Below are 23711 nucleotides of genomic sequence, written 5' to 3'. Positions count from 1 at the left end.
TTCATTTTTCAGCATTAAGGCAGTTTCACACACCACACTAGCTGGATTGCCTGCTGCTGTGTTTTCAGGCACACGTGTTCAACCATTGTGATTTATTGGTTTATCATTTGCAGAATCTATAGGTTGTTGTGGGCTATATAAAATGTAGTCATTACCCTCAATATAGAGTCCTATATAAAGGAGAAACATTTGGTGATATTTGCTACAGGATGTATTAAGAGTAAGACCCTATTCCCACCAATGTATATTGGGCCCTTTATCCTGTCAAGATGACATTGTTGGAATATTATAATAGAAATCAAACAAGTAGGAGGCACACCCAGTTAAATAGTTACTTTTAGAGGGGTGCCAGATCCCCTAGAGCCAACTACTGAGCTTCTGTAGACCAATGGGAAACAGAGTGAAAGAACTGCACACCTAAAGGTACTTGAAGCTTCAAATAGGATTTATGATCAGTATTTCATATGCATTGGTTACACCGCGGTAAGTACAGTATTATGTTAATGTTTCAGGTGTGGGCCCTTCATCAGACTTGTAGGCTATGTTCAATGCATACAAGTCCATGAGGTCCAGGCTGCGGGGTGGGTTTCCCTCAAAAAGGGAATCCAGGATCCAGCTGTATCAAGACCTGCGGTGTGTGCAGGCCTTGACACAGCTTGATCCTGGTTGTAGCTGTTTGTTTACACCACGGTCAGTTCCCAATGGATATGAAATACTTAGAAATCTTATTGGAAGCATTACCAAGTGCCTTTAGGTATGCTGTTCCTTCTTTCTGTCTACTATTGTTGGAATATTAATCTATTGCTGTTCACATTTGTGGTAATACGGGATTTGTACAGAACCATGCTGACCAAATTAGACACAGTGTGAGTATGGACTCTTCTGAAAAACACTGAAATGGATGACAATAAGTAATAGTAAATGGGGAATCTAGAGAAGACAGGCTTTACGTTTGGAGACTTTGTGAAATATTGAATCCACACCTGGAGTCTGTGTCTGAGCTCATTATTTGGTGCGGTGATACACTGCATCTAAATAGTCTCTTTAAGTCAAGTCAAACTCTGCCATGGAGTCTTCTTAACCCCTTAGTGACAGAGCCAATTTGGTACTTAATGACCAAGCCAATTTTTACTATTCTAACCAGTCACTTTATGTGGTTATAATTCTGAAACTCTTTAACAGATACCACTGATTCTGAGATTGTTTTTTCCTGACATATTGTACTTCGTATTAGTGGTAAAATTTCTTAGGTATGACTAGAGTTTATTTATGAAAAAAACGGAAATATGTCGAAAATTTAGCAATTTTCAAACTTTGAATTTTTAGTCCCTTAAATCAGAGAGAGATGTCACACAAAATAATAAATAACATTTCCCACATGTCTACTTTACATCAGCATAATTTTGGAAACAAAATTTTTTTTGTTAGGAAGTTATAAGGGTTAAAAGTTTATCCAACAAAATTTACAAAACCATTTTTTTAGGGACCACCTCACACTTGAAGTGACTTTGGAGGGTCAATATAACAGAAATTGCTCAAAAGTGACAGGATTCTAAAAACTGCACCCCTCAAGGTGCACAAAACCACATTCAAGAAGTTTATTAACCCTTCGGGTGATTCACGAGAATTAAATGTGGAAGGAAAAAATGAACATTTTACTTTTTTCATAAAAAATTTACTTTGGAACCAATTTTTTTTTTTTTTACAAGGGTATCAGGAGAAAACGGACCACAAGATTTGTTGTGCAATTTCTCCCGAGTACGCCGATACCCCATATGTGAGGAAAAGCCACTGTTTGGGTGCATGGCAGGGCTCAGAAGAGAGGGAGCACCGTTTGACTTTTTGAAAGCAAAATTGACTGGAATCAATGGTGGCGCCATGTTGTGTTTTGAGACCCACTGATGTACCTAAATAGTGGAAACCCCCCCAATTCTAACTCCAACCCTAACCCCAACACACCCATAACCACAATCTTAACCCCCAAAACACCCCTAACCCTTATCCCAACCATAACCCTAACCACAAACCTAATCCCAATCCTAACCATAATCCAACCATAACCACAACCCTAACCATAAACCTAGCCCTGACCTAACTTTAGCCCAACCCTAACTTTAGCCCAACTCACCTTAGCCCAACCCTAACTTTAGTCCAACTCACTTTAGGACAACCCTAACCCTAAGTTTAGCCCAACTCACTTTAGCCCAACCCTAACTTTAGCCCAACTCACTTTAGCCCAACTCTAACCCTAATAGAAAAATGGAAATAATTTTTTTTTATTGAATTATTTTTCCCTAACTAAGGGGGTTTGATTTACTATTTTTTTTATTTTTATCACAGTGATCGGGTCTATTATAGTGATCAAAATGAACCAATAGGAAAAATTCCCTATTGTTGCCGGGTGCCAGCCGGCAGATCTCGGCGGGCGCACTGCGCATGCGCCCAACATTTTCTCCAGGAAGTAGACCCCGGCAGCCCAGAGGACTTCATGGGGGGTTGCAGGGACAATGGAGGTATCGGGAGGGGGGGTTATCGGGGGACCCTATTTCTCTCTCCTCTGATGTGCGATCACATCAGAGGAGAGAGAAATTAAATAGAAAATCTGACCTTTTTTTGCGGTCGTCGTTATACCGTTAATAACATCGATCGCAATACCGGGGGTCAGTAAAAACCGACCTGAATCATGTTCTATTGGGTCTCAGCTACCCCCTATAGCTGTGACCCCAGGGAAATTCTGACTATGGGGAGGACAGTACACTTAAACCATAACTCCGTTAAAAAGCAGCGCTGTGGTTTAAGTACCCTAACTGCCGATGTTAAAAGGTGTATCGGCGGTCTTAAAGGGGTTAAATAATTGTAGATTAAAGAAGCACTCCCATCTATATTTTTTTTATTAAATGTGTGTATACAGTTAAGTCCAGAAATATTTGGACAGTGACCGAATCTTCGTGATTTGGGCTCTGCATGCCACTATTTTTAATTTAAAATTAAACAACTGAGATTCAATTGAAGTGTGGACTTTGAGGTTTAATTAAAGGAGCTGAGCAAAAATATCCTGTGAAACATTTAGGAATTGCTACCATTTTTCTACAAAGCCTTCTCATTTCAAAGTCTAAAAGTAATTGGCGAAATTAACTTTACCATGAATAAAATGTTCATTTTTAATATTTTGTAGAGTATTCTATGCAGGCAATGACTGCATGAAGTCTAAAAGCCATGGACGTCGCATGACTCTTGAGCTTTCTCCTTTGTAATGCCTTGACAGGACTTGACTGCAGCTGACTTCAGTTGTTGCTTGTTTGTGGGTCTTTCTGCATTAAGTTTTGTCTTAAGCATGTGAAATGGATGCTCAATGGGGTTAAGATCTGGTGGTTAACTTAGCCATTGCAGAATATTCCACTTCTTTGTCTTAAAAAAATTCCGGGGTTGCTTTCACAGTATGTTTTGGGTCTTTGTCCATTTGTACTGTGAAGCGCCGTTCAATCAACCTTGCTGCATTTGGTTGAGTCTGAGCAGAAGGTATAACCCTGTACACTTCATAATTCATCCGGCTGCTTCTGTCTTCAGTCACATCAATAAACACGAGTGACCCAGTGCCAGTGAAAACCATGCATACCCATGCCATCACACTGCCGCCACCATGTTTTACATAGGATGTGGTGTGCTTTGGATCATGAGCCATTCAAAGCTGTCTCCATACTTGCTTCTTCCCATCATTATGGTACAGGTTATTCTTAGTTTCAACTGTTCAAAGAATACTTTCCTGAAACTGGGCAGGCTTCTTTAGATGTTTCTTTTTGGCAAAGTTTAATCTGGCCTTTCTATTTTTAAGGCTGATTAAGGGTTGGTATCTTGTGGTGAACCCTCTGTATTTGCTCTAATTAATTAGTAGACTTAAGGTACCTTCACACTCAGCGACGCTGCAGCGATACCGACAACGATGTCGATCGCTGCAGCGTCGCTGTTTGGTCGCTAGAGAGCTGTCACACAGACAGCTCTTCAGCGACCAACGATCCCGAAGTCCCCGGGTAACCAGGGTAAACATCGGGTTAATAAGCGCAGGGCCGCGCTTAGTAACCCGATGTTTACCCTGGTTACCAGCGTAAAAGTAAAAAAAACAAACATTACATACTTACCTACCGCTGTCTGTCCCCGGCGCTCTGCTTCTCTGCACTCCTCCTGCACTGGCTGTGAGCACAGCGGCCGGAAAGCAGAGCGGTGACGTCACCGCTCTGCTTTCCAGTTGACCGACGCTCACAGCCAGTACAGGAGGAGTGCAGAGAAGCTGAGCGCCGGGGACAGACAGCGGTAGGTAAGTATGTAATGTTTGTTTTTTTTACTTTTACACTGGTAACCAGGGTAAACATCGGGTTACTAAGCGCGGCCCTGCACTTAGTAACCCGATGTTTACCCTGGTTACCAGTGAAGACATCGCTGGATCGGTGTCACACACGCCGATCCAGCGATGCCTGCAGGGAGTCCAGCGACAAAATAAAGTTCTGGACTTTCCTCAGCGACCAACGATCTCCCAGCAGGGGCCTGATCGTTGGTCGCTGTCACACATAACGATTTCCTTAACGATATCGTTGCTACGTCACAAAAAGCAACGATATCGTTAACGATATTGTTATGTGTGAAGGTACCTTTAGATACTGAAACACCTACTTCCTGGAGAATACTCTTCACTTGAGTAGATGTTGTGAACGGTTTTTTCTTCACCATGGGAAGAATTCTGCGATCATCCACAACTGTTGTTGGACGTCCTGGGATTTTTAAGTTCCCAAGCTCACTAGTAAGCTCTATTTTTGCAGAATGTATGTAACTGTTGATTTGGCCACTTGTAACATTTCTACTAAATCTCCAATGGATTTCTTTTTTTTTCAGTCTAATGATGGTATGTTTCTCTTCCATTGAGAGCTCCTTTGACTGCATGTTGTGGGTTCACAGCAACAGCTTCCAAATGCAAATGCCACACCTGAAATCAGCTCTATACCTTTTATCTGCTTAATTTATGTTGGAAAAGCGCAATGCAGCCTATTATAGAACTTTTACGATAGTTTAATTATTTTTGGTCTCTTGAAAAAGAGGCAGCTACATATTAAAGATCTGTAATTTCTAAACACTTACTCCAATTAATATTTGAATGCCCCTCAAATTATAGCTGAGAGACTGCACTTTAAGCTAATATTGATTATATAACTGTATCTCGAATGTATTTTGATAAACAAAAGCCAAAACTTTGTGAAAAACAAGTAAAACACATAAGTGAAAAGCTGACCTCTGAATGCCCCTGTATAAAAGATTGAGGTGTCACAACACACAAACTTCTCTTCCATTAAAGGCCCCTTCACATTAAGCGACGCTGCAGCGATACCGACAACGATCCGGATCGCTGCAGCGTCGCTGTTTGGTCGCTGGAGAGCTGTCACACAGACTGCTCTCCAGCGACCAACGATGCCGGTAACCAGGGTAAACATCGGGTTACTAAGCGCAGGGCCGCGCTTAGTAACCCGATGTTTACCCTGGTTACCAGCGTAAAAGTAAAAAAAAACAAACACTACATACTTACCTACCGCTGTCTGTCCCCGGCGCTCAGCTTCTCTGCACTCCTCCTGCACTGACTGTGAGCACAGCGGCCGGAAAGCAGAGCGGTGACGTCACCGCTCTGCTTTCCGGCTGACCGACGCTCACAGCCAGTGCAGGAGGAGTGAAGAGAAGCTGAGCGCCGGGGACAGACAGCGGTAGGTAAGTATGTAGTGTTTGTTTTTTTTTTACTTTTACGCTGGTAACCAGGGTAAACATTGGGTTACTAAGCGCGGCCCTGCTCTTAGTAACCGATGTTTACCCTGGTTACCAGTGAAGACATCGCTGGATCGGTGTCACACACGCCGATCCAGCGATGTCCACGGGAGATCCAGCGACGAAATAAAGTTCTGGACTTTGTTCAGCGACCAACGATCTCCCAGCAGGGGCCTGATCGTTGGTCGCTGTCACACATAACGATTTCCTTAACGATATCGTTGCTACGTCACAAAAAGCAACGATATCGTTAACGATATCGTTATGTGTGAAGGTACCTTAAGAGCTTCTTTGACTGCATGTTCCACACCTGGAATCAGCTCCAGACCTTGTATCTGCTTAATGGATGATGGATTAACAAGGGAATAGCCCATACAGTCCATTAAAGATCTTTTGAGATAATTGTCAATTTACTTTTGCTACTTAAAGAGCTGTAATTACTAAACTCTTACTCCTGTTATGATGTGAACCACCCTCAAATTAAAGCTGAGTCTGCACTTTAAGTGCAGATTTATTATATAACTATCTTGCTTATGTTTTGGTAAACCGCTAAAATGCCAAAAATTGTCAGTGACCAAATATTTCTGGACCTAACTTTATATGAATGTAGTATTGTGTACCAATATACTCACCTGCCGTTGCTCTCCTCTTCTCAGTGACGTCACCGCTCTGCAGACCCTCCAGGTCATACTGTGCTCTGTGTGACTTGGGAGTATATTGTAAAAGCTAAGTTTATGGAGCGTCAGAGTTTACATTGTAAAGAGACTTCAGGCTCACACACACAGAGCGTAGAGTGAGCCGGAAAGTCTGAATTGTGATGACGTCACTGAGAAGCGAAGCAGAACAGTGCTGGACACCGGAGAGCGTGGTGGGAGGTGAGTATATTAATACACTCACACTACAGTACATGCACATACGCACATAGGAGTGTTACTTTAACCCCTTAATGACCGCCAATACGTCTTTTAACTGACCTGAGATATAAGAGAATAGCCTCCCCATACAGATGACAATCCAGCATCTATCGGTTGTACACTATAGCTGACAACTTGCTGTACCAGCCACGATCAGTATTTGCACCATCTAAATCTGTTTAACCCCTTAGATGCTGCTGTCAATAGTGACTACATCATTATAAATGGTTAACAGTGTGGGGGCTTCTTCTTTATCCCAATTGGTGCCCTCAGATCATGATTTTGTGGCCCTGATGTTTGCCATGGCAATTCATGACCAAATAGTGGCCTTAGAGTCTGACGGCTGTAGTAATCTGTTTAGAAGTTAGCAACATTTAGGTGGTAAAAATACACATTTTCATTCCTATCATGCCAGTTTGCATTAATTCCTGTAAAGCACCTGAAGAGTTAATAAACTACCTGACAGCAGTTTTCAATATGTTTAGGGGTGCTGTTTTTAAAATGGTATCACGTTTGTGGGTTTCCCAATATATGGGACCCCTAAAGTCACTTCAAACATGGATAAGTCCCTAAAAAAATAAATTTTGTAAATTTCTTTGAAAAAATGAAAAATTGCTGCTACATTTTTAAACCTCCTAAAATGCTAACAAAATAAAATAACATTTTACAAATGGTCCTGAGGTAAAGCAGACATGTGGAAATGTTATTTATTAATGGTTTGCTGTTGTATGACTATCTGGATTAAAGGGATAATCATTCAAATTTAGAAAATTGCTAATTTTTTAACATTTTTCTCAAATTTTTGATATTTTTTATAAATAAACAATAAATGTTGAACAAAATTTACCATTATCAAAGTATAATGTGTCACGAAAAAACAATCTCAAAATCACTGGGATTTGTTGAAGCGTTGCAGAGTTATTACCACATAAAGTGACACTGGTCAGATTTCAAAAATTTGGCTCGGTCACTAAGGGGTTAAATCATCTGATAATCTTAATCCAAGAAAACTGCAGAGCCCATTATTTGCCTGGGATAGGGGAGGATGATCATCAACATCCTCTTCCAGACATTCATTATTCTATCTGTGCTGATAGGCATAAATCAGACATCTCGCTTATGAAAAGTTTCAACCAAAGCTCAAACTTTCCCTTTGAAAAATGACCAGTTTGTTTCCGCGCTCAGAGAATGTTATTAAAATGCTAATTTAAAAGAAAAAAAGAGTTAAATATCTAGCAGTGGCGCAGTCTAATTGCGAGCATAATGAGCTCTGGAGTGCCCCTGACACACAGAACATAAACAGCCAGTAAACAGATCATTAGTACTCACATTCATTTATTGTGCCGACCTTAACATGACCCCGGAGCGGGGAGGGTGAGAAGCAGGTGGATCTGACTGTGACACCCCTCTAGGGGATGCAGGAAATGAAGCTAGAAGCTGTTACCATAGATACACGTGTGCAGATGAGGTAACACGCCAACAGGCTGCAGCCTTCTAGCTGTCACCCGCTCCATATTAGGATTCAGTTATTCCCAGATTGAGGGATGCAGCCCCTCATATCTAGACCCGAGAAAAACGGAGAGGGGGCTACGTCCGGTCAGACTGTACAAAGTCACCGTGTAGAGGGTGGTAGAGAGTAGAAGAAGCCTCCTGTCAATGCCCCAGCCGGTGCCATGAGATGGAAGGCAGCACAGTATCTATCCCCTGTAGCAGCAGATCACACAGCAAAGCTAATTAACAAAAAATACAAATTACGACACCCTTCACTTCCACCCATCTGGTAACGAGAAAGCTTAATCAGGAGCCGTGTGCGCTCGGCAGCAGTTCTGCGGAGGGCCAAGAAGACGAGACTTGGAGATTTCTCTAATAAATAGAACTTCTCCACGTTTCCCTGTCCCCCTCCCTGTGCACTTTCCATGAACCTGTGATACGCCAGCAATGGCCCTTCCAGCGTGCGGCTGATGTGATTTAAGAGAATATTAAAGGCAATGTGGAGATTGGAGGCGCCGCTCTCTCAGGGAGAGCTGGAGAAATGCGCAGCACAGATGGGTTGAGCAGATTAAACGTTTCCTTCACATTGTTTCCAAATTGTGCTGCGGTGCCTCAGGGAGTGAGTGCGGTCAGAGCAGTGCGCACTTTATGGAGTCAGTATTAATGCCTGCATTTCACAGGCCTATCATAGTATTAGCAGCAGGTTAGGGTCAGAGTTAGATGAAGGTTGCATTTAGCCGACTTCCTTCCCGCTAGCCCATCTTTCGCCTAGCATATTCCTTACCGCTATTACTCAAGTATAACAATATTGCACAGGGGCCGAAGGGGCATCATTAATGATTCATAAAACTCATTTCCATTTGACATATTTGTATAACCTCCTGCACTGGTTAGATCCCCATTTCTGCATCTTGACTAGTGCAGCATCTAACTAGTTAAGTGACTTTTGTGACGAGTGGACAAATGTTTGGGGTTTTGACCGTTTTTAATACGAGCTGCCCAATTGCGATATATGGCAGAATCGCCTATTTTGTTATTTGCAGTACCATTTCTTCGGCATAGCTGTGTGAATTGCCAGAGCATGTTCGATTGCATGCATAGTTCATATTGGCTTGGCCATGGCATGTATTTGTGCCATCTGACAGCAGCTGGATTGTGAGATCCTCTTCATCCAGCAGTGTGTCTGGATGACAAAGCGCTAATTCCCTGTCACTGACATGAGAACACCTCACTTCTTGCCTGCATTATAAAGAAGCTCAGGGAGAGATGGATCACTGTCATCACATGGCGGGAGAACAGACAGAGGCTGCATATCGTAATTTATTCATTTCCAAACAATAATGTATGACAGACAGGCACTAATACTGGCAATAAGCAATCATAAACCAATAACGGAGATTGATTAGACACCCAGGACATGCATCAAGCTCTCAATGATCTGGTGCTACAGACAGATTTACGTCCATCTTGCCTCTGAGCCATCCTCTTGCATCTGGGCGCGTATCAGGCAGCTTGGTACCCAAGCACAGCTCTTACTACTTTTTAATTCTTTTAGCATCTCATAAGATAAAGCTTAGGCAATTTTTTGGGACACCCTGTCACTGACAATGATGCCCTCTGCCGGTTGCCCTATAGGGATGAGGGAGAAGACTCTGTGCTTGGGCGAGCATGAGGAATTCGGATCCTGAGCACAGCACATTCGAGACTGTCTGTGCCAGCACACTCTTCCTTTTAATAGTTTAATAAAAATTAGCATAATTAACAAACATCTGTATAATCCAGAGCGGTGCAATTTGGCAGAGAGAACGGGAGTTTAGATGTTATTGCTGGGAGTTTAATGTTCTTTTAATTCTTTTTGGCACGCTGCAGTGAGAGAAATGTTTGGTGCGGATGGTTGTGTGCCGGATTTAATTAGTAGGTATCTTTTGATTGTGTGCGATTCAGAGGCCCTGAGTGGCTCAGGCAGTGGGACTGGTTTTTATGACGCCTTCCTGTCCTGGTGTCGGCAGGCGGGAAACTGGGAGCTGACATAGCACAAGGAAGGGGGTGCATGGATATTCTAGCCATGATCTTATTAGGGACATCTTCCTACTGCAGAATAAGATATTGTTAGGTCCCTACTTACTTATATAATCAATCCACCAGTGCAGACTTTCTGCAGCAGCTTAATGAAGCCGTCCGCCTGTTAAGGGCTGCCTTAATGTTTGACATAGTCTTGTAGCTGCCACAACCCAGCCCATCATAGGAAACATACCTCCATTTTACCATATGCAATAAATATTTCAAATGGCAGAAGATATACCCTTCTACACAATTTTATCCTGTTATGAAATTTCACAAAAATAATCCATTTATAATGTTTGTAGTGGAGGTGGTCATTTTTGTGGGCCAAATGTAATGAATGCGATATAGAAGATAAAAATACTGAAATACTTCAAAACATAGTGTAAAATGATACCGACACTTCTGAAAGAGATATTAGTCATGAAAAAAGTACAGTAAATCTCCACCTTTTTTTCATTATTTATTTATTTTACTCGCTTAATTAGCACCATTAATCCCAGAGCACTTTACAGACATCATCATTATTGTCCCCATTGGGGTCTCATAATCTAAATTCCCTACAATACATCTTTGGTGTATGGAAAGACACCCACGCAAACACGGGGAGAACATGCAAACTCCTTGCAGATCTTGTCTTGGTGGGATTTGAATCCAGGACCATAGCGCTGCAGTTCTGCAGTGCTAACCACTGAGTCACTGTGCTGTCATTTAGGGTCCAAAATCTTGACACAGAAAATAACTACGCCTCCTCCTTTTGGGTATTAATATGCTTGAAGGGGACTGACTGACTCAATTCAGTAGCTATAGTCATGATGGAAAAGGAGACTGGCTCAAGGATAAAGAAGGGGGCTGACTTATCTGTTGAAAACAGCCAGTTAGCAAGCCCACTTTATCAGGCCACTTACTCAAAGTAGGAGGGAAAGGGAAGCAAACTTAATTTTAAGATTGAACTTTCACTTTATGGTGGTCATTCAGTGAGAATCATTAGCTGTCCTATGTTCAATTTTAGAACATTTCCTGATGTAGTTGACAGGGTAAGTACCAGGGTAACGTTCGGCGGGCACGTCAAAACGCCGCACGGGGACGCATCCGCATACAATGCATGCCCCTGGGTACACCTGCATACACAATGTTAAATATAGGTACGCAAGACGCATGCGGATCTATGCAGATCTTAAGGAAAGAAGTATGCAGGCCTATGCTGCGCACAGAAACGCTAGTGTGAAACTAGCCTTATTGAACACTTAAACACTTCCCAGCATTTGATGTGAATGTGTCTGCAAGGGTTAATTTATCTCCTCTCACTCAATCCAGCATTCATCCTCTGTTGCAGGCTATAAAGTGAGCATAAATCACATCCCAAACACAGACTACACAACACAGATACACAACACCCTGCCACCACTCAAACACAAGAGGTGATGAGACCCCGAAATGTTACTGTCAGACAATCAAAAAAGGCACACTCTGAATGGCTATGGATTCTTTAGAGCAGTGTTCCCCAACTCCGGTCCTCAGGAGCCACCAACAGGTCATGTTTTCATGATTTCCTTAGTATTGCACAGGTAATAATTGCATCACCTGGACAGACAAGAATTCAATCACCTGTGCAATACTAAGGAAATCCTAAAAACATGACCTATTGGTGGCCCTTGAGGACCAGAGTTGGGGAACACTGCTTTAGAGCATACAAAGACCAGACTTATTAAAGTTTTTAAGCTTTAATATAAAAATATAGTGCTTACAAGAAAAGATGTGAAAATAAAACGACACACAAATATGCAAAACAGTTGTAAAATAAAAAGGGAAAAATAACAGAAATGCATAAACTTGTCCTTCTACAGTTATGTTCTGTTTCCTTGAGGGAAGGAGAAATGAATTATGGATCACACCAGCATAGGCAGTCCAACGCTTGTGAACAACTTTCTTTTGTGCAACCCAACTTTTTTATTCTTGACCCTGGGCTCGGGTTTCCAGGATGACCTGAATTATACTGTTTAAAAATTGCTGTTTGTGACCGGATGGTGGGGGACAGTTTGACACCTCCAATGAAAACTCCTGTGTTCTTGCAATACTTGTAAATCCAGTTTGTTCTTTTGTCAACTAAATGGAAGTTTATTATAATAAATAAACTTTACTGCTGTTATACATTGCCATTACAATTATATATTTCCTTCACAATATAGATGATTCTTGCTCATCTTACTTTTTAGTGTTACAGGTGCTTCTCACAAATTAGAATATCATCAAAAAGTTAATTTATTTCAGTTCTTCAATACAAAACATGAAACTCATATTATATAGTGTCATTACAGAGTGATCGATTTCAAGTGTTTTTCTGTTAATGTCGATGATTATGGCTTACGACCAATGAAAACTCAAAAGTCATATCTCAGTAAATTAGAATAGTTAACAAAAAACACCTGCAAAGGCTTCCTAAGCATTTAAAAAGGTCCCTTAGTCTGTTTCAGTAGGCTTCACAATCATGGGGAAGACTGCTGACTTGACAGATGTCCAGAGGGCAGTCATTGACACACTCCACAAGGAGGGTAAGCCACAAAAGAAGCTGGCTGTTCACAGAGTACTGTATTCAAGCATATTAATAGAAAGTTGAGTGGAAGGGAAAAATGTGGTAGAAAAAGGTGCACAAGCAACCGAGATACCCGCACCCTTGAAAAGATTAAGAAAAGTCCATTCAAAAATTTGGAGGCGATTCACAAGGACTGGACTGCTGCTGGAGTCATTGCTTCAAGAGCCACCACACAGACGTATCCAGGACTTGGGTTACAAGTGTTGCATTCCTTGTGTCAAGCCACTCATGACCAATAGACAACGCCAGTAGCGTCTTACCTGGGCCAAGGAGAAAAAGAACTGGACTGTTGCTCAGTGGTCCAATGTGTTGTTTTCAGATGAAAGTAAATTTTGCATTTAATTTGGAAATCAAGATTCCAGAGTCTGGAGGAAGAGTGGAGAGGCACACAATCCAAGCTGCTTGAGGTCTAGTGTGAAGTTTCCACAGTCAGTGATGGTTTGGGGAACCATGTCATCTGCTCGTGTAGGTCTACTGTGTTTTATCAAGACCAAAGTCAGCGCAGCCATCGACCAGGAAATTTTAGAGCACTTCATGCTTCCCTCTGCCGACAAACTTTTGGAGATTTAAATTTAATTCTCCTGCAGGACTTGGCACCTATCCACACTGCTAAAAGTACCAATACCTGGTTTAAAAATAACAGTATCACTGTGCTTGATTGGCCAGCAAACTCACTTTACCTTAACCCCATAGAGAATCTATGGGGTATTGTCAAGAGGAAGATGAGAGACACCAGAGCCAACAATCCAGATGAGCTGCAGGCTACTAGCAAAGTAACCTGGGCTTCCATAACACCTCCGCAATTTCACTGGCTGATCGCCTCCATGCCACGCCGCATTGATACAGCAAATGTTTTAAAAGGAGCCCCGACCAAGTATTGAGTGCATTTACTAAACATACATTTCAGTAGGCCAACGTTACTGATTTTAAAATAATTTTTCAAGCTGGTGTTATAAAGTTTTCTAATTTACTGAGATAATGACTTGTATATTACACCTGTATATTATAGCATTTGTCTTCACATAGGCTTTGTTACTGTCTCTGTTTAGTTACCGTATTTTTCGGACTATAAGACGCACCCAGGTTTTAGAGGTGGAAAATAGGGAAAAAAATATTTAAAGCAAAAAAGAGTGGTAAAATGTAATAACATAAATAACATAATATTATATGTGGTGTTATTATATATAATAGTATGTTATTATGTTGGAAGCTGCGGGTGGAAGATGGTGCTGCGGGACCAGTGTGGTGTCTGCAAAGTACTATATGAAGACGCTGGAGGGTGAGTATAAGAATGGGGGCACAGGCTTATATTGAAAGCACCACTCCAGTACTGCAAAATAACACTGGAGAGCTGCTTTAAAATCCCATGGGAGAACTATAACTCCCATCATGTCCTGCAGATCCTATGGCATGCTGGGAGTTATCGTTCACCAAAGGAGTGGCAGAGTGCTTTATTGTGTGTTGTAAAGACTAACCTCTTAATTGTGGCAGCCAGCCACACTGTGGTGAGGTAAAAAGCTGAAGCATCCCATGAATGCACACACAGAGCCCTCCCTCTTGTTGCCTCTCCACAGCACAGGTCATAAGAGGAAGCATGCAGAATCTAGTGTGGTGTCTAAAGAACCTGTGATGACGTCAAGAAGAGGGAGGGCTCTGTGCTGTCATGTGATGCTCCAGCCCGCCCACTTCATGACATCACACAGGTCCTTATGCCCAGCACTCGATCTTGTCTCCCCTGGCTCCCTGCTGCTGCCTCCTCCTCCATCGGACACACAGATCTCCCCAGGTGCTGCTGGAATCCAGCGCTGGGGAAACCATGTGTGTCCGCTGCTTAAGGCTACTTTCACACTAGCGTTGTTTGCTGTACGTCGCAATGCGTCGTTTTGGAGAAAAAACGCATCCTCCAAATGTGCATGCAGGATGCGCTTTTTCTCCATAGACTTGCATTAGCGACGCATTGCGACGTATGGCCACGCGTCGCATCCGTTGTGCGACGGATGCGTCGTGTTTTGGCGGACCATCGACAGAAAAAAACGTTACATATAATTTTTTTATGTGCGTCGAGTCCGCCATTTCCGACCGCGCATGCGCGGCCGGAACTCCGCTCCCTCCTCCCCGGACCTTACAATGGGGCAGCGGATGCATTGTAAAACTGCATCCGCTGCCCCGTTTATTATTTTCGCAGTTTGCATCGGTACGTCGGATGGCGATGGCCCCGTACCGACGCTAGTGTGAAAGTAGCCTAAGTGAAAGACAATTCAATGGCTGCTCACTGCTCAGCTGACAGGTGGGCGGGGAAGCTGCTAATGAATATTCACTGCACTTTAATCATCGGGACCAGGGCCGTATTTAGAGTTTCTGCTGCCCTAGGCACTCTTAGTGCTGCCTCCCCCATTGGTGAGTATGACACTATCCGCAGTGACTTTGGCAAGAATCGCTGTTGTGAAAGTCGCCTTTTGCAGCAGATCGGGCAGTTTTTCTGCTTCTGCCATGTAACGGATCACTTACGGCAACATTGCGTTTGGTTTCATTCATTCCCTATGGGATTTGCGGTACTTGCTGTGATCTGGGAAATGCGGTACCATACCTCTGACCACACCCATTTCACAACTAATCACACCCATATCCAAGTCCCAACCACACCCATTTAGCACTGCTGATCACACTGTTTCATATACAATAATTAAAACCAAAAAAATATGGCCACGCAGTGCTCCATACTGTATAATGGCTACGCAGTGCTCCACATACTGTATAATGGCCCTACATGATGCTCCATACTGTATAACGGCCACACATGATGCTCCATACTGTATAATGGCCGCACAATGATGCTCAATACTGTATAATGGCCATACATGATGCTCCATACTTTATAATGGCCCCACATGATGCTCAATACTGTATAATGACCGCACATGATGCTCCATATTGTATAATGACCTCACATGATGCTCAATACTGTATAATGACCGCACATGATGCTCCATACTGTATAATGACCGCACATGATGCTCCATACTGTATAATGACCTCACATGATGCTCAATACTGTATAATGACCTCACATGATGCTCCATACTGTATAATGACCTCACATGATGCTCCATACTGTATAATGACCGCACATGATGCTCAATACTGTATAATGGCCATACATGATGCTCCATACTTTATAATGGCCCCACATGATGCTCAATACTGTATAATGACCGCACATGATGCTCCATACTGTATAATGACCTCACATGATGCTCCATACTGTATAATGACTGCACATGATGCTCCATACTGTATAATGACCTCACATGATGCTCAATACTGTATAATGACCTCACATGATGCTCCATATTGCATAATGACCACACATGATGCTCCATACTGTATAATGACCACACATGATGCTCCATACTGTATAATGACCGCACATGATGCTCAATACACAAATGATGCTCCATACTGTATAATGACCGCACATGATGCTCAATACTGTATAATGACCTCACATGATGCTTCATACTGTATAATGACCGCACATGATGCTCAATACTGTATAATGGCCATACATGATGCTCCATACTTTATAATGGCCCCACATGATGCTCAATACTGTATAATGGCCATACATGATGCTCCATACTTTATAATGGCCCCACATGATGCTCAATACTGTATAATGACCGCACATGATGCTCCATACTGTATAATGACCTCACATGATGCTCCATACTGTATAATGACTGCACATGATGCTCCATACTGTATAATGACCTCACATGATGCTCAATACTGTATAATGACCTCACATGATGCTCCATACTGCATAATGACCACACATGATGCTCCATACTGTATAATGACCACACATGATGCTCCATACTGTATAATGACCGCACATGATGCTCAATACACACATGATGCTCCATACTGTATAATGACCGCACATGATGCTCAATACTGTATAATGACCTCACATGATGCTCCATACTTTATAATGGCCCCACATGATGCTCCATATTGTATAATGGCCATGGCTCATATCCCCCCCTCCTCCTGTATGCATGGCTCATAATTCCCCCCCCCTGTATGCATGGCTGATGGCTCATAATCCCCTCCCCCCCCCCCCTGTATGCATGACTGATGGCTCATAATTCCCCCCCCCCGTATGCATGGCTGATGGCTCATAATTCCCCCCCTGTATGCATGGCTGATGGCTCATAATTCCCCCCCCCCCGTATGCATGGCTGATGGCTCATAATTCCCCCCCCTGTATGCATGGCTGATGGCTCATAATTCCCCCCCCCCTGTATGCATGGCTGATGGCTCATAATTCCCCCCCCCTGTATGCATGGCTGATGGCTCATAATTCCCCCCCCCCCTGTATGCATGGCTGATGGCTCATAATTCCCCCCCTGTATGCATGGCTGATGGCTCATAATTCCCCCCCCTGTATGCATGGCTGATGGCTCATAATCCCCCCCCTGTATGCATGGCTGATGGCTCATAATCCCCCCCCCCTGTATGCATGGCTGATGGCTCACAATTCCCCCCCCCCCTCCCTCCCTATGCATGGCTGATTGCTCATAATTCCCCCCTCCCTCCCTATGCATGGCTGATGGCTCATAATTCCCCCCTCCCTCCCTATGCATGGCTGATGGCTCATAATTCCCCCCTTCCTCCCTATGCATGGCTGATGGCTCATAATTCCCCCCCCCTCCCTCCCTATGCATGGCTGATGGCTCATAATTCCCCCCCCCCTCCCTATGCATGGCTGATGGCTCATAATTCCCCCCCCTCCCTCCCTCCCTCCCTATGCATGCCTGATGGCTCATAATTCCCCCCCCCCCTCCCTCCCTATGCATGGCTGATGGCTCATAATTCACCCCCCTCCCTCCCTATGCATGGCTGATGGCTCATAATTCCCCCCCCCTCCCTATGCATGGCTGATGGCTCATAATTCCCCCCCTCCCTCCCTCCCTATGCATGGCTGATGGCTCATAATTCCCCCCCCCCCATCCCTCCCTCTGCATGGCTCATCTCTCCACCCGCTCCTTCTCCCGGGCCATCTTGCATGGCGCGGGTGGCTTACCACCCGACCCCGTCCCTCATACTCACCTGTCAGCTGCCTGTCCCACACGCCGCGCCGACATCCCTCCGGCTCCGGCTCTGTCCCGCCGCAGCGCCTTCTTCCTGAGTGAGCGGTCATGTGGTACCGCTAATTAAGGTAATGAATATGCGCATATTCATTACCTTAATTAGCGGTACCACCAGACCACTCACTCAGGACGTGCTACAGACGCTGAGACCAGGCATCGCTGGAGCAGGTGAGTATCGTCTTCAAGGAGGGTGGGTGGGACTCAGAGGCGGGGGGACTCGGAGACTTGGAGGTGGGGGGACTCGGAAGCGGGGGGCGGGGCCGTCGGTCGCGTTTTTGACCCGGGACTTATTAAAAAAAAACAAAAAAAAAAAACACCTTGCTCAGGTGCCGCCCCCCGCAATGTCGCCGCCCTAGGCACGTGCCGTCGCGTGCCTAGTGGCAAATACGGCCCTGATCGGGACCACATGGTTTCCCCAGCACTGATTCCGGCAGTGGGGACATTTTTCTGCTTCCTGAAAGTGGGATTCCAGTGCGATCCCACTCACCGCTGCCCCCCTCCACACATGTTACATCCCTACCATAAGACGCACCCACACTTTCCTCCCAAATTTGGAGGGAAAAAGTCCGTCTTATGGTCTGAAAAATACGGTACTAGTTACTACCATTCAAAAGTTTAGAGTCACTTAGAAATGTCCTTATTTTTGAAAGCAAAGCACATTTTTTTCCAATTAAGCTAACATTAAATGATTTAGAAATACACTCTATATATTGTTAATGTGGTAAATGACTATTTTAGCTGCAAACCTCTGGTTTGTAATGCAATATCTTCATAGGTGTATAGAGGACCATTTCCCACAACCATCACTCCAGTGTTCTTATGGTACTTTGTGTTTGCTAACTGAAGAAGGCGGCTAATGGATGGTTAAAATACCCTTGAAAACCCTTGTGCAAGTATGTTAGCACACCTGAAAACAGTTTGGCTGATTAGAAAACCTATAAACCTGACCTTCTTTTGAGCTAGTTGAGAATCTGGAGCATTAAATTTGTTGGTTCCATTAAACTCTCAAAATGGCCAGAAAAAAAGAACCTTCATGTGAAACTCGACAATCTATTCTTGTTTTTGGAAAATCAGGCTATTCCATGCGAGAAATTGTCAAGAAACTGAAGATTTCCTACAACGGTGTGTACTACTCCCTTCAGAGGAGAGCACAAACAGGCTCTAACCAGAATAGAAAGAGAAGTGAGAGGCCCCGCTGCACAACTGAGCAACAAGACAGGTACATTAGAGTCTGTAGTTTGAGAAATCGACGCCTCACAGGTCCTCAAATGGCAGCTTCATTAAATAGTACATGCAAATCTCCAGTGTCAACGTCTACAGTGAAGAGGTGACTCCAGGATGATGGCCTTCAGGGCAGAGTGGCAAAGAAAAAGCCATATCTAACACTGGCTAATAAAAGGAAAAGATTAATATGGGCAAAAGAACACCGACATTTGACAGAGGAAGATTCAAAAAAAGTTATGGACAGACAAATCCAAGTTTCAGGTGTTTGGATCACACAGAAGAACATTTGTCAGACGCAGAACAAATGAAAAGATGCTGGAAGAGTGCCTGACGCCATCTCTCAAGCATGGTGGAGGTAACGTGATGGTCTGGGGTTGCTTTGGTGCTGGTAAAGTGGGAGATTTGTACAAGGTAAAAGGGATATTGAATAAGGAAGGCTATCACTCCATTTTGCAATGCCATGCCATACCCTTTGGACAGCGCTTGATTGGAGCCAATTTCATCCTACACCAGGACAATGACCCAAAGCACACCTCCAAATTATGCAAGAACTATTTAGGGAAGAAGCAGGCAGCTGGTATTCTATCTGTAATGGAGTGGCCAGCGCAGTCACCAGATCTCAACCCCATTGAGCTGTAGCGGGAGCAGCTTGACCGTATGGTACGCAAAAAGTGTCCATCAAGTCAAACCAACTTGTGTGAGGGGCTTCTGGAAGCATGTGGTGAAATTTCTCCAGATTACCTCAGCAAATTAACTGCTAGAATGCCAAATCTCTGCAATGCTGTATTTGCTGCAAAGGGAGCATTCTTTGACGAAAGCAAAGTTTAAAGGAGAAAATTATTATTTCAAATAAAAATCTTTTTTTCGAACCTTGTCAATGTCTGGACTAGATTTTCAATTCATTTGGCAAATCATTTGATTAATAAAAGTATGAGTTTTCATGGAAAACACAAAATTGTCTGGGTGACCCTAAACTTTTTAACAGTAGTGTAAGTAGGAGGCAGCTGACTGAATATATTGCTCAGCAGTGATTCACCCTTGTAGAATGCAGCTACATGTGTGATCCAGCTATCTATAACCTTCATGTCTAATCTACCTAGTAACATCTCTGTTCATTTCAAGGCTCCTGAGTGTGCTGGACTGCCTTCATGAAAAATGTTAATTGCCTCAGCCCTTAAGGTACCGTCACACTTAGCGACGCTGCAGTGATACCGACAACGATCCGGATCGCTGCAGCGTCGCTGTTTGGTCGTTGGAGAGCTGTCACACAGACAGCTCTCCAGCGACCAACGATCCCGAGGTCCCCGGTAACCAGGGTAAACATCGGGTAACTAAGCGCAGGGCCGCGCTTAGTAACCCGATGTTTACCCTGGTTACCAGTGTAAAAAAACAAACAGTACATACTTACATTCAGCTGTCTGTCCCTTGCCGTCTGGTTCCTGCACTGACTGCTGGTCGTAAAGTGAAAGTGAAAGCACAGCACAGCGGTGAGTCACACAGCGGTGACTCACCGCTGTGCTGTGCTTTCACTTTCACTTTACGGCCAGCAGTCAGTGCAGGAACCAGACGGCAAGGGACAGACAGCTGAATGTAAGTATGTACTGTTTGTTTTTTTACGCTGGTAACCAGGGTAAACATCGGGTTACTAAGCGCGGCCCTGCGCTTAGTTACCCGATGTTTACCCTGGTTACCAGTGAAGACATCGCTGAATCGGTGTCACACACGCCGATTCAGCGATGTCTACGGGGAGTCCAGTGACGAAATAAAGTTCTGGACTTTCTTCCCCGACCAGCGATCTCCCAGCAGGGGCCTGATCGCTGCTGCCTGTTACACTGGACGATATCGCTAGCGAGGACGCTGCAACGTCACGGATCGCTAGCGATATCGTCTAGTGTGACAGTACCTTTAACCTTTTGATGACTTCCAGTGAAGTACTGTACACATTTAGATTTTCCTTTCAGTATCTTCATCATAATTAAATTTCACAAGGTGGAAAAGTGTCAAAATATTATTTCCTTTTCAGTGTCCACATGTAATGAAATAGATGATGGCATATTCAGATAAATCCTGCTTTTCAGCCAAGATGTTGTACAAAAGTGAGACAGCATTACTGATTGTCAAAGTAAAGTTAGATCTATTCGTCACTGTAAGGGCTCTTGGTCAGAGGGCAATCCATCAAAACCTCGGGATCACACTTGGACCAATGTTATTCTATGGGGCCAAGCACATGTCTGATTTTTGTCTTGAGCATTTTTTTCTCAAACAGTCTGTCCGTAGAAAATATTGCAGCATGCGCGATTTACATCCGATATTCGGATCGCAGTCAGCCATGCAAGTCAATGAGCCTGGAGAAAAAAAATCTGACATCACTCGGATGTCATCCGAGTAGGTGTGATGTTCACAGAGAGAGAGGAGAAGATGGGACATTTTTTCTCATTTTCTCCACATTCAAGAAAATTGTATCACAAAAACGTTATGGCACTAGGAATAAGGTAAACAATGAAAATGCAAAGACCGAAATTGGCTGTGTCACAAAGGGGTTAATTTGTGAGACAAATGTACTGTTGCAAATAGATTAATGGCTGCACTCAAAATTAATCTGTGCTAGAGCAAGGAAATGTGCGATACATGAAATGGGAATAGCATAATGGCTTGTGAAATATATGAAAAAACACATGAGATTCTTAGCACAAGATTTGGCCAAAAGTTGTGAGCCCATCCACCAATCGTCAAGGTAATCTCAGAACGGATGGGTACCTGAGCTGACTGCCTAGTGTGAACACTTACCTATGGCTAATAACGATTGGTGGATGGGCTCACAACTTTTGGCCAAATCTTGGACGAGGCTGCATTCATGGATATTGGGGAGTTCAGTGGGTGTAAAGTATACCCACATCTGATTCCAACCCATGGAATATATATGCTGTGGTGTAGTCAGCACCAAATTCCCAATAACCCACAAAAATCTAGCTGCCACCACCAATCATTTATACTGGCCGATTGGACACCTATTAAAGGTAGCGTATAGCTTTAGGGATATGGTTTATAGCAGGGGTGTCAAACTGCATTCCTCGAGGGCCGCAAACCATGCATGTCTTAAAGATTTCCTTAGCATTGCACAAGGTGCTTGAATCATTCTCTGTGCAGGTGATTAAATTATCACCTGTGCAATACAAGGAAATCCGGAAAACATGACCTGTTTGCACCTTGTGCAATGCTAAGGAAATCTTGAAGACATGCACAGATGGCGGCCCTCGAGGAATGCAGTTTGACACCCCTGCTCTGCTTCATATTTCATAGACCGTCAGATGGTGATAGGTTTGTTCCCTCCAATCAGGAATGGTTGACAGCCCACGGGGATGAGAACAAGATGGCAGACTATGCTTGTGCCAAATCTACCTCTCCCTTTCTGGCGTTCCAAAAAAGGAGTCGGGGTAAATCTATTCTGCAAAAGGTGGATATCCCATCATAGTATGTATGGCCTATGTCAGCATTCCCCCAAGTTCGGTCCTCCAGACCCACCATCGGGTCATGTTTTCAGGATTTCCTTAGTATTGCCCATGTGAGAATTCCATCATCTAGACAGGCAACAGTTCCATCACCTGGGCTATACTAAAGAAATCCTGAAAACACAACCTGTTGGTGGCTCTTGAGGACTGGAGTTGGTGAACACTGGCCTATGTCATAAAAAGGACTATTTATTGCAACCTTTGGCAGAGCCTTTCTGCAAAAATACCTCTTAAAATCCTGAAATTATAATTGTTCTCTTTATATTTTTTCTTTTCATGTTTTACTTCAGGAATACAATGCCTACGGTTGGTGGGTTGGAGAGCTGGATGGAATTATTGGTATCGTGCCTAAGGAATATTTGCAAGCCGCCTTTGACCTGAGATGAACTGAAATTCTGCACTTCTCAATGAAAGATAAACTGCTTATACGGCATTGGGATGCATGTATGTCAGAATCTAAATGTCTGCAGAAATAAAGTATTGCTTCTTGAACTAAGGCATCTGCTTTCTCTCAATCTACTCCTGAATGTCACACTGCTGGCCACTAGATGGCAAACTGTGAGTGTCTTAGCCTGGCATTCTCACTGCTTGCATGGGTCAAATTGATGTGAGTACACAAATGTGTGGAATGTCTACAATTCTAAATATTTTGCACAGTATTTTGCACAGTTCATACTATAAAGTGTAATAACCACATTTTAGCACAATTTAAATGAGTACACAAATGTGTGGAATGTCTACAATTCTAAATATTTTGCACAGTATTTTGCACAGTTCATACTATAAAGTGTAATAACCACATTTTAGCACAATTTATTTTCACCACTAACTGCACACAGCATTCAATTAAAAAATCAAGCAAACTCCTGGCAAGGCGCTAAGTGGTAATATTCCCTATAGTATGCCATTATTAGTAAAAATAAAAAAAATATCAAATTGACTCCTTGCACAATCTGCTTTACAC

At 43.4% G+C, this 23711-nt stretch overlaps 1 protein-coding gene across 2 annotated transcripts in view; it reads left to right on the top strand.

Moving 5' to 3' along the window:
- Positions 1–23237, top strand: part of SKAP1 (src kinase associated phosphoprotein 1) — an 834367-nt gene extending 811130 nt beyond the window's left edge. The window contains exon 12 of one of the 2 annotated variants that reach the window (XM_069751743.1): positions 23038–23237. In XM_069751743.1, coding sequence (XP_069607844.1) covers positions 23038–23133 — 96 coding nt within the window. In that variant the 3' untranslated portion in view covers positions 23134–23237. The remainder of the gene's footprint in view (positions 1–23037) is intronic. The other variant, XM_069751744.1, reaches the window with a different exon arrangement.
- Positions 23238–23711: the final 474 nt, after the last annotated feature.

Source organism: Ranitomeya imitator, chromosome 2, assembly GCF_032444005.1.
Source record: "Ranitomeya imitator isolate aRanImi1 chromosome 2, aRanImi1.pri, whole genome shotgun sequence".
Lineage (NCBI taxonomy): Eukaryota > Metazoa > Chordata > Amphibia > Anura > Dendrobatidae > Ranitomeya > Ranitomeya imitator.
This window is presented reverse-complemented; position numbering and strand designations above follow the sequence as displayed.